The sequence below is a fragment of the Pezoporus occidentalis genome, unplaced genomic scaffold (genome assembly GCF_034315485.1).
Source record: "Pezoporus occidentalis ecotype Australia unplaced genomic scaffold, CSIRO_AGI_Poc_V1 ctg12, whole genome shotgun sequence".
Taxonomy (NCBI): Eukaryota; Metazoa; Chordata; class Aves; order Psittaciformes; family Psittacidae; genus Pezoporus; species Pezoporus occidentalis.
Genome location: NW_026912994.1, coordinates 680,329 through 692,362, shown reverse-complemented (window position 1 = coordinate 692,362; position 12,034 = coordinate 680,329). Strand labels below are relative to the sequence as shown.

The following is a 12,034-nucleotide window of genomic DNA, read 5'->3' as shown; positions in this document are numbered from 1 at the left end:
AACTAAAACCATGAAGCATTGTGCGAGAGATACACTAAGATTTTCTTGCTAACTTCTTCACAATAAATGCCAGAATTTGCTTTTCACATAGTTAGAGGAAGAAGAGAAAATACTATGCAGAAAGTGAAGTGAGCAATGCAGTCTTGCTTCCACAGTCCTCACGTCTGGGTAAAGCAGCAAGGCTGGCTGGAGAACTGAACATATGGCAGATGGGGAAGGAGAATAAGACAAGCCTTCTTTGCAGTCCTTCTCCAAGTGGTACAGTTAATCATAATCACAGAATCACAGAATGGTTTGGGTTGGAAGGGACATTAAACATCATCTATTTCCAACCCCCTGCCATGGGCAGGGACTCCTTCTGCTTGACCAGGTTGCTCAAAGCTCCGTCCAACCTGGCTGTGAACACTGCCAGGGATGGGGCAGCCACAGCTTTTCTGGGCAACCTGTTCCAATGTGTCACCACCCTCACATGGAAGAATTCTTTGTAATATTTAATTAGTTACCAGTTAGCAAGCTTTGAAAGAATACACAGTGCTTCCCAGAGTAACAAGTTCAGATTAATTAAGGCTTAATTAAATATAAATAGCTTAATTTTGCAAAGTTTTTTATCTGTATACTTTAAAAAAAAAAAAATCCAGCATTACTAGGGTTTTAAGATTTTAGCCTGCTATTTCACTAATATCCCAAATGGAAAACATAACATGCATATTTGCCTTTTAGACTTCCTTCTAAAAGAAAAAAAACAAACCCATATGAGTTAATAAACTGAGAGAAGATAAATTACATCGATGTACAGGCACAGTTTGGGAATGACCTGGCTGACGGACAAATGTAGAGAGCCCTTGGGAAACCCTCCCTCCCCCATGCTTGCCACGTTTAGGAATATCCCACGCTATTTGAAGGAGTGGCACGACTCTCACCACTGGTAAAAGAGCATCGCTTACGTAGTGCTTCTCCACTTTCCTGTCCTGGCTACAGCCCGGGTCCATGCACCACTGTGCCTATGTGTACAGCAGACAGGGGTGCTTTCACTGTAAGTTTTCCCATTTTCTGTGAACACCTTAAAATACTCTACCAGCATCGTTCAGACCTCTCAAGTGTGTCAGCTGTCGGTATCAGGCCTCAGCCCAAGAATTAACGTGCAGCTGGAGGAGTGGGTGGCAGCCTGGGCTGGGCTGGAGGTGGCCACCATGACACGTTTGTGACAGCTTCCCCGACAGCAGACACTGTGTGTTTGGAAGTTCAAGTTTCATCATGTGCCACAGGTTTAGGAGACATCAAGATCAGGGCTTGGCTGCTTAGGTTTAACATTTCTCGCACTAAAATAGCTGCTACACCAGGTGCAACTGTCTCAACAGTGTTCTGTTTCAGTGGCAAAACACCCTGAATAAACCTGTCACAATGTGAAACAAAGTGCATAGGCTTCAAAAGTAACTCTTTTAGGACCCTCTTATTCAAATGTAAACATACAGAACAAGTGCGGTGAGGTTACCCTGAGCAGTTGCACAGTCAGCGCAAGATGGGTGCAAGGTTCTCAGCCGATTCAATGTCCACTTATGGCTGGACCAGGAGGTGGCTTCTCTTCTTCTTGGTGCTGTGCCAGAGATGAAAAGCACAGGTTAGAGGACACCGAAGATGCCCTAAACCCTAGTCTGGGACAATCCCAAGCCCACAGTGTAGACTGAGAGCCACCCTCCCAGAGCAGCACTCCCATTGTGGCATTGGCTGGGCCCTTACCCGCTTCCGCTGCTCGCTCAGGCAGAAGGTGCAGATGGGTCGCGGCGCGGTGGTGCCTGGCGGCATAGGCTGCGGGCAGGGCTGGGCGGCCGCCGTGCCCTCGGCCTGCTGCAGCAGCAGCACGTTGGCCAGATGCGCGATGTAGCTGGCGGCCAGGCGCAGCGTCTCCACCTTGGAGAGCCGGCGGTCTGCCGGCCGGGTGGGGATGAGCCGGCGGAGGGCGCCGAAGGCCGCGTTGACGCTGTGTGTGCGGTCCCTCTCCCGGGCGTTGGCCGCCGCCCGCCGCCCCCCGCCGCAGCCCCGGGCCCTCCGCCGCCGCCTCCCGCCGCCCGAACCCGCCGCCCCCCCGCCGGCCTTCATGGCGCCCTCGGCCGCCCCGCCGCCCCATGACTTTTATGCGCAGCAGGTGCCGCATCGCCCTTGCTCGCCGGGGCCCCGTGTCCCGCCGGCGGAGCGGCGGGTCGGGCTTGGCGCGGCTGCTGCTTTTAGCCGGGGGCCGCCGGCGCTGCCACCTGTCGCCGTGGCCGGCACCTGCTCCCCCGCTCCTCCACCTCCCGGGGGCTCCTCCGGAGGGCGGTCTGTGCTCGTCCCGGAGACTTGTCCTGGCCGGCGCCCTCCGGCCGCGCTGGGGTGGGAGCCCCGGGGCTGGGAGGGTCTTACTGGCACCGCTGTCCACGTCCGCCAGCGTGAACGGCCCTTCTCCTGGCACAGGGTGCACGGACAAGCTCCTACGGGCTTCACCGTTTCTGCTCCAGCTGTGTACGTGTGTGTGTATGCGTATATGTACAATGTATATGTACATGCATATGTGTATGTAGATCTATATGTACATGCAGATGTATGTGTATATCTGTATTAGTTGGAGAGGGCTGCTGGAACAAGCACAGGGGTGGACTTCATTACCTCCCCAGCAAACACTAGACACACTTACAAATCCAGTTTCTCATTCTGTTCAGAAGCTGTGCCTGCCTCAACTTATTAAAAGGTCATCACAAGCACTGGTTGATTACACCTCTTTTCTCCATAAATTTTGACAGCCTGTTGGCACTCAGAAACTCATGAAAGGTCAAGGTGCAGGTTTTCTCAAATGAATCATCTCTACCTGATCAGCCTTGACTGGCTACGTTTTTTTTTTATGGTCCCAGAAGCTTATCTCTGGTGGTGCTGTTGTGTAAATATTCATCCTTCTTCCCAAATCAGGGCTGGATTAGCAGAGTCATATCTCTTTAATCATGGGTGCACACACTTGGGGCAGACAGCTGCTTTGACATACTTGGCTGGGAGTCATGAACTCTGAAAATACAACTGGTACCCACAGGCAGGGCCACATCCCTCTATGCCCTATGTTCAGCTGCTGGAATGACCAAGGGCTGGTTTATGTTTGTTCCACTTTCTCTGTGGGCAGAGGTTGTAGGCAAAAATGGACAAGCAGCTCTCCATGTCAGCTGGTTGCAACTGTACCATACCTCGGCATAAAAGCAAAACTTTTTCAATGTGATCTTTATTTATATTACTTGGGAGAGAGAGGGGAAAAGATTTTTGATTTCCCATTGGACAGTGTTTTTTTGAGATTTTTGTGATTTCTGTAAGGAACTATCAATGCAATCAACTTAGCTCTAGGTTGAGGCAGTGTGATAGCAAAGGCTGCAGAAATCCGAGGCTGGGTGGGCAGGTATGTGCTGTGCCACTGATCCAATCCAAAAGAAGGATTTCCTTCTTTTGGAGTACAGAGCAGGATGCGGCCCTTCATCATCAGATGCTGGGGCAAGCAGTGTCCAAAATCATGCAAGTGATAGTTTTCCCTAGAGTGTGTGAATATAACTGTATCCTACTTCCATAGTGCTAATAGCACTATCTTCTTTCTGCATAATCTTTTAATAAGTAAATGATCTAGAAAGTTCTGTAATCTAATTTCAATACTTAGAAGTGCTGCTTTTAGTTTCCTGAGAAGTGATGTTCTGAGGTGAGCTTGCACTGTTTCTTGTGTGGGTTTCTCCCGTTTAGTACATACAGTATTTCTACAGTAAAATTCTAGCGCAGTTGAAGTCAATGACAAAAATCCTGTTGACTTTAATGGAAGCAGGATTTCACCCTTGATATGTTCTGGTAGCTGAGCTGTGCAGATAATTGATTGTTTGTCAGACTCAGTCATTTGCTTACCAGTGTTTTCCTGTCCTTAGCATTTCAGTTTCTTTGGGTTTTTTATTACTGGAAGTAAAACAAAACACAACCAAACTCCCAAGACAAAAAGAATCCCAAGGCAAAACTACTACTAGTATTATCAAATTCAGGATTTATGGGTTAGTGGTGAACTAGAAGAATGAGAAAAGGAATAAGCAATACTTGGGAAGAAAATGATGCTGTGTCTGCAGAGGAAAACAAACGGATTTTCACTGACATTACAGCAATAGCTAATTCAGGGGTTAAGGACAAAGGGGTGACTGAATCATTCTTGTTCTGTTTCCAAGGCAGTTTGAAAAAGTAGAGCAAGAAATGAAGGTGGTTTTTTTTCTATTTCAGATAAGGAGACTTACGAAAAAGCCAAAATGCTGGGGACTTTAATTACGAGGGTATTGATTCAGGTAACATTTATGCAAGTGCTAGGGGGAGCATACTCCTCAAGAAAGGTGCAATAACGCAAGGTTGCTGTTATTTTACAATTTGCTGGATTGCTAATAATAAGAAGAAAGAATGAGGCTGCAAGCAGAAAAGCAGGCAGTATTTTGTGTGTAGCAGTAAGATCTTGCCTGATACTTGCATTTGTGCTACTCAGAAAGGTACCCAGTGTCCATTGTAAGGAAGCATTTAATGATATTTAAAAGACTGGAAATATGAAGTGTCTGATTGATACAGTTGCTGTCTAGTAGCTAGTATTTTTTTTAATTTGCCTTTATTTTTTGAAGAACAGTAGTAATAGGAAGTACATAAAAGAAAGAAGAATTTGGAAGAAGACAATTTTGAAAAGTTCTGCCTATGAAGAGAGCAAGTTAATTAGAGGATAACGAAAGAAAGAAATCTAAATAAGTGGCTCAGAATGTCTGTGGTCACAGCCAAAAAGCCTTCCAAATTTATTTCCATTTAATAGAAATTATAACCCAAAATTACTGCACTTGTAAAAAAAAAAAAGAAAAGGCATTTAGAGACAAAAATGCCTTTAAAAAGCAGTACTTGAATGTTCAACTGCAGTTAGTTTCTCTTGTTTATTCAAGAGCAGAAATACAGCATAATTCTATAGACAGTTTTTTTTCTATTTTCCATAATTGTTCATAGAATCATAGAATAGAATCATAGAATAGTTAGGGTTGGAAAAGGACCTTAAGGTCATCTAATTCCAACCCCCCTGCCATGGACATTGACACCTCACACTAAACCATCTCACCCAAGGCTTCGTCCAACCTGGTCTTGAACACTGCCAGGGATGGAGCATTCACAACTTCCCTGGGCAGCCCATTCCAGTGCCTTGCCACCCTTACGGTAAAGAACTTTTGCCTTATATTCAATCTAAACTTCCCCTGTTTAAGTTTTAACCCGTTACCCCTTGTCCTATCACCACAGTCCTTAATGAAGAGTCTCTCCCCAGCATCCCTTTAGGCCCCCTTCAGATACTGGAAGGCTGTTATGAGGTCTCCACGCAGTCTTCTCTTCTCCAGGCTGAACAGCCCCAACTTTCTCAGCCTGTCTTCATAGGGGAGGTGCTCCAGTCCCCTGATCATCCTCGTGGCCCTCCTCTGGATTTGTTCCAACAGTTCCATGTCCTTTGTATGTTGAGGACACCAGAACTGCACACAATACTCCAGGTGAGGTCTCACAAGAGCAGAACAGAGGGGCAGGATCACCTCCTTGGACCTGCTGGTCACGCTCCTTTTGATGCAGCCCAGGACACAGTTGGCTTTCTAGGCTGCAAGCGCACACTGAAGCCAGCTCACGTTCATTTTCTCATCGACCAACACCCCCAAGTCCATCTCTGCAGGGCTGCTCTGAATCTCTTCTCTGCCCAACCTGTAGCTGTGCCTGGCATTGCTCCGACCCAGGTGTATGTAGGAGCTTTCACTTGTCATGGTTAAACTTCATGAGGTTGGCATCAGCCCACCTCACAAGCATGTCAAGGTCCCTCTGAATGGCATTCCTTCCCTCCAGCGTATCAACCAAACCACACAGCTTGGTGTCATCGGCAAACTTGCTGAGGGCGCACTCAATCCCACTGTCCATGTCACTGACAAAGGTGTTGAAGAAGACCGGTCCCAACACCAATCCCAGAGGGACACCACTCGTTACTGGCCTCCAGCTAGACATTGAGCCATTGACCACAACTCTTTACATGCAGCCATCCAGCCAGTTCTTTACCCACCAAGTGGTCCATCTTTCAAATTGATGTCTCTCCAATTTAGAGACAAGGACGTCATGTGGGACAGTGTCAAATGCTTTGTACAAGTCCAGGTAGATGACATCAACTGCTCTACCCCTGTCCATCAGTTCTGTAGCCCCATCATAGAAGGCCACCAAATTGGTCAGGCAGGATTTCCCCTTAGTGAAGCCATGCTGGCTGTCACCAAGCACCTTGTTTTTTTTCATGTGCCTTAGCATGCCTTCCAGGAGAATCTGCTCCAAGATTTTGCCAGGCACAGAGGTGAGACTGACTGCTCTGTAGTTCCCTGGGTCATCCATTTTCCCCTTCTTGAAAATGGGGGTTCTGTTTCCCTTTTTCCAGTCATCGGGAACTTCACCTGACTGCTATGATTTTTCAAATATGATGGACAGTGGCTTAGCAACTTCCTTTGCCAGCTCCTTCAGGACCCATGGATGCATTTCATCAGGTGCCATATTCTTCAGCCTTACACCATGGTGCTCTTCTTGCCGTATGCCATGTTTTTGAAGGACTATGCTCTTCATTGTTTGTCTTCTCCATCAAAGCCATTAAACACACCCATTTATAGAGATGTATATTTCCTTATACAATGTTGCTTACATGTATGAGAGGGATGTATGTGTTGTAGGCAAAAGTAGCACAGGTTCGTATTATGGATATGAGCCACTGACTCTGCATTAAGACCTGCTGGTTTGTGATTTGGCTTTGGCAAATATTGCCATGGCCAGCATTCAAACCACTGATCAGCCATCCATGCCCAGAAGTACTTCAAGTGGCTACCATGCTCCTGTCCTCACAAGGGAGAAATATTGACCAACCCTGAATTTTGGTGGTGTTATGAGTGCATGTGTGAGCTGTTCTGCCTCATGAAGAGGCAGCAGGCATGAAAGCTGTGCAAGCTCATCTGGAGTACCCCACAGCGCTCCTGTTCATGCATGTATATGTTAATATCCAGGATACTTCTTTTGGAGTGCTTACCTGATAAAGCAGGTTCATGATATATTTCAGTCATATTTGACAGATTCAAGGGAGAGTCCAGAGGGATCTAACAAAGCAGAACAAATAGAGGACATGGATGGCTGGAAATGTTGACAACGTTGAGAATAACGCATTTGACAGAATGTTATTCATTATGTGTCTTTTCTGGGACTTCGACTGTCTGCGACAACTACTTCTCTCCTTCACAAAAAAACAGGATGATGCAATTGTCATTTTTATTGCAGTTCTTAATAAATGTGACTGCCATAAAATATATGTTGATCAAAGAATCTTTTAAATGGCATTTTACCCCTATACAGGTTTTCTAAGAGAATGATTTTAAGGAGAGAGGATTGAGAAGTAGTCAAAATATGGAACAGTACAAGAGATTTTATTTTTTTTTTTTTTGAGAAGGAGGACTTGCACAGAGTGTGTTAAATGGGGAAAGGTTCAACATAAGGTGGATTTAAGGCTTCATGTGTTTAAGTCAAGTCAGGCAGGATGGTGAACCTTCTGGATTTTAATAATACAATGTCTTGGAATAATACAATGTCTTTAATAATACAATGTCTTGGAATAGTCACCCCTACAAATAAAATCAAAGAATTAGTAATAAAATACATGGCAACTTCAGAAGCGTTAGTCTTGATCTAAATGTAAATGACTGAACCAGGCCGAAATTCAAAACCCTGCACTGCACCAGCTACCAAGAAGGAGAAACGTGACTGCTACTGCTGAACCCAGGACAATATCCCCCACACATTTTGAACTAACAGTCTGCTACCACAGTGCAATTCCCTGGGTAGGGTAGAGCAGGACCAGCTCTGCCTTGGACTGCTGGTAGTTGATTAATGATGTGGGATCTTAGAAGTCCCTTCTTGATATTCTACCCACCCTGATTTAGCATGACACTTATCTCTTCACTTGCAATCTCTTCACTTACAATCTGTGTTCTTCATCTGAATTGATCAGTGCCATGATTCTACTTTGTGTTAATGAGTTTTCTGTGTGGTGGAGTGCTAGAGGCCCTGTTAAACTGCAGAGGCACTGTGCCTACAGCATTTTATATATACACCCACTCTGTTACTCCTGACGAAAAGAAGCTGAGTTGTTTATCTTAAGTTTTTGTCAAAAAAATTGTCTTACAGTAATTTTCTCTTCTCTGGCTGCCCACGGAGGCAAATGCAAATATATTATTCACCTGTTATTTCAAAACCAGTTAAACTTGCCAAATTTAAGTGGTGTTTTACACGATTCTGCTGATACTCTCAAAGTTGTTATTAACTGTCTCAGAAGTAATTTTTGATCGTGGTTGCATTCAGCAGAAGGATGAAAAGGCATATTCATTTCTCTGTCAAATTGAAATGATATGAGGACAGTATACCTGCCCTCGGAAACAAAATGGTTTGCAAGCAGTATTTGTGCTGAGTCTTTCTTGTTCATTAAAGCTCTCCCCGCCTGCACCCTTATTTCATTGCTGATTAAATTTGTCCTAACCAAACTTCACTGGCAGTTGGGGTGATGTTGTCTGTAACATTCACCTGTGGTGTGTGGTTTTGGGGGCTGAGATCCTTTGCCAATCTGTTTGGAAATTCACATGTTGGTGGGAATCCAGGCCTCTGATGAAAGCTGTGTTTGCTTGTGCCTCTTCACATAGCTGGCTGTCTGGATAGTAGGAACCCTTCCACCATCCTGTGCTTTGCCGTGTGATGTGAATCTGTGCCTCAAACTCCCACTGCTGAGTTGTACTCTGATGGTTTTAAGGGCACTTGAAGAACCATCCAGCAAAGCGTCATGGACTCTTCAGACTTTTTTTATGACAAAGTACCAACAGCTTGTGCTCTCTTTGTTCATTTCCAGATGCTGTGAGCGTGATGGTCAGCCTGTGTAATGCCTTACTATCCCACATTCCATAATCTTGCCACCTTTTCAGAGGCTAATGGTTTGATAGGTCTGTTTTGCAGTGTCTTACATTCCAGGCTCATCAGCTTGGCTCACTAATAGAGAACCTTGTTTTTCTGGCTTCCCTGCAGTTTTCTAAGTAACTGAGAAGTATAAGAGTAAAATGTATGTTACTAAATAGGCATAGAATTGTTGTACAGACCGGTGCCACGCAGACCAGTGTTGTTTGTGGTTTTTTAATATTTTCTTTTAATTGAACTAAAGCTACTGAAGAAATGCAGCTAAATTTGATAATTCAGTTATAAAAAATACTCAGCTGCTGTAGTAATGAACACGATCACGAGATGTAGAATCGTCCAGTGGTGTGGAACAGCTATTGCAAGCACTTCAAAAGTATTGTGATTTGATTTGGCTCATCTTCCCCTCCCCATGATTCCTAGATCTCACAAAGCAAGCTTTTTTTCATCCTCATAGTTTTAAAATATCCTTTTATGAAGAGCACTACACTGCACAAGATTTTGTAGATACTTTAAAGAATGTATTTTCAACAGTTTTTTTCAAGTGCTTAGAGCTGACAAATACAAAGATATCCAAAACCCCATGAAAGAAATATAAATGACTGTATAATTACTGGAGCTTCTTCAATATAACTTCAACTGAAATTGTTTGTATGGTTTCTTTCCCTCTTCTAAGCTTCTTGAGTGTTCTCCATGAAGATACTCAAATTCTGACCTTTTTTAGATACTTCACTTTATTCTCCTTAGCACTTCCATTGAACACTTTCGGTTCTGTTAATGAAGACATCAGTGACCGTGATTCCATAGTTCAAGTTTGATTAGAGGACAGATTCAATTTCAGTCACTGAGGTTCAAGTCAGAACTGACTTCATTGTCACCAGTCGAATTAATCTGCCTCTGCACCAGTGTAGCTGGTAGCATAATCAGAATGATAATCAGTTGAACTGCAGGCAGCATTTTAAGGTTATTTCCTAATTGCTCAGTGTTGCAAAAGCAGACTGTAAGAGTTCATCCTCATAGTTTAGCAATCCCTTTGGTTCCAGACTGACATCATAAGGAAGCCAGTGTCAAGCTGCTGTTGGAAATGTTACACTGATATTAGAAGGTACATGAAAGTAAATTCCTTTATATTCTAAATTTTTGAAAGAATTTGAAGTGGAATATATGTGTGTGTGTATAAAAACATAAAGGTATTTGAATTTCAAATGTGTGTTGTAAAGAAGACAGCCAAATTTTCAGTGTCATGTAGAGAAATAGGGGGAGTGGATCAATGTTTCCTGGTGCAGCCTGCCAGACATGTGAGCTGCTATCACAGAGTTGCATGCCAAGGCATGGCCACAGTGAGCCACCAGTGTCACGCAGTGCCAGCATTGCCTGGTGCCAGTCTCCTCTGCTCCAGCATAAGAAAAGGTGGTGGGTATTCCAGAACTGTTTTGTGAAATGGCTTCTGCTTACTGGGGCACTCTCTGGATAACACAAGGCCACTCGTATGCAAAAAAGTTATATAAGATTCAGAACTAAACTTTTGAGACCTGCTTAAATCTTGTTCAACATTTGTAAAAAGCCTGAAAGATTCAAAAGAGATTTAAACAGATACTAGCAGGCTATACCAGTGAAGAGGTGGATGCATAGGCCATTTGTAGCATCTGGCCAAACACTATATTCATCTGATCTTCAGCAGGAGAGGACCTCCGTGGGGCTGTTTCAGTTTGAACAAATTAAATCAGCCTGTAGAGACCTCTGAGGTGTTTTAGGATCTGCTTTGATCCCAGTAGCGGAGTATGGGAAAGGCAGTTTAGAATAAAATCATCTGGTCCCTGTCCTTTTACTAATGTTTGAGGCAGGTTTTCTCTAAAAAATATGTTAAAGGACATTGAAAAGAGTGGCTTTGAAACCTAAATCCACAGCTGTTGGTAAATATGTCTGTTCAGTGGGTCTTTGGGGCTGGAGTAATACAGTGTAATAAAAAAAAAGGTGAATTATGGCAAACAAAGAGTTTACAGTCTGAAAGCTTAAAACAGCATTCTATGGTGCTGAACAAACATGGAATGATGGCAATACGATTCTTTTAGTATGAATTTTTAGCTCTAGCAATATAGATAGATCATGTAAAGTAAGTTTGACTAAGCTATCTAGATTAGCGGGCTCTGCAGACTATAACAATCTCATTTAAAGTACAGGTATAAGAAATATTTTTTTTTGTGGTTTTATACCTATAGAATTTTTCTCTTGATTCTGTTATATGGTAAGTCTTTTACATATAGCACAGATTGCACACCAAAGATCAAGCTCAGACATAGAAAACCCTCTACAAAGATGATTTGACCTTTCTTTGTGTGCCTATGGGGATATCACTTGGAAAAGATAAGTCACTCTCATTAAGATTCCTGCTGACAGTTAGCAGACCACGTGGTCCTGCATAACACAAGTGCAAGGTCTCATATCCTGAGTCACTAAAGACTGTGCAGGTATAAAGAGTGGCTTACTGGTCCTCTGAATTAATCCAAACTGTTTTGATTTAGTTTAAACAAGTGCTGTTTGCCTTGTGTTTTCTGGATATGCCCTGCTTTCCACCTGGAATGTACCCCATTTACTATCTATCTACAGCACTTTTTTGAGTCCTGTAGATCTCTTTTTTTGTGCTTTTCTTTCTTTTAAAATAACTGGAGCTTCCAAGCTGCCTTAGGGGGTCGCTGTAGGCTGGAATGGCCCAGTGCTGCCCCACTACCCAGACTACTGCTCTTCCATCCCAGTGGGTGCTGCTGAATCTTTCTTAGAGATATACAGCCTTTCAATAATGAACAATTGCTGATTAGCGTCAGTTTTTTCGTCTCACTTCAGACCATCGCTAACCGCTCTCTGTCCAAGACTTCTGCTTACCTGATGGGAGCGCTGTTTGAATTCACAAATACACTGAAGCCATACCTTTGATATGTGCAAAGTAAGCTCTTCATCTTTATGAAAAGTTGTCTAGCCGAGTGATTAAAATTGCTTTGCTAAAGCCCTTGCTGATTGGAATTTTTTGCAATTTTTA

The 12,034-nt window shown here is 43.8% G+C and overlaps 1 protein-coding gene across 1 annotated transcript; it reads right to left on the bottom strand.

Moving 5' to 3' along the window:
• Window positions 1-653: 653 nt before the first annotated feature.
• Window positions 654-2,097, bottom strand: LOC134157805 (basic helix-loop-helix transcription factor scleraxis-like). Its single transcript, XM_062607160.1, has 2 exons — window positions 1,738-2,097; window positions 654-1,594 (listed from the first exon to the last, which is right to left on the bottom strand). The coding sequence occupies exons 1-2, from the start codon at window positions 2,095-2,097 to the stop codon at window positions 1,544-1,546; spliced, it is 411 nt and encodes a 136-aa protein (XP_062463144.1). The 3' UTR covers window positions 654-1,543.
• Window positions 2,098-12,034: the final 9,937 nt, after the last annotated feature.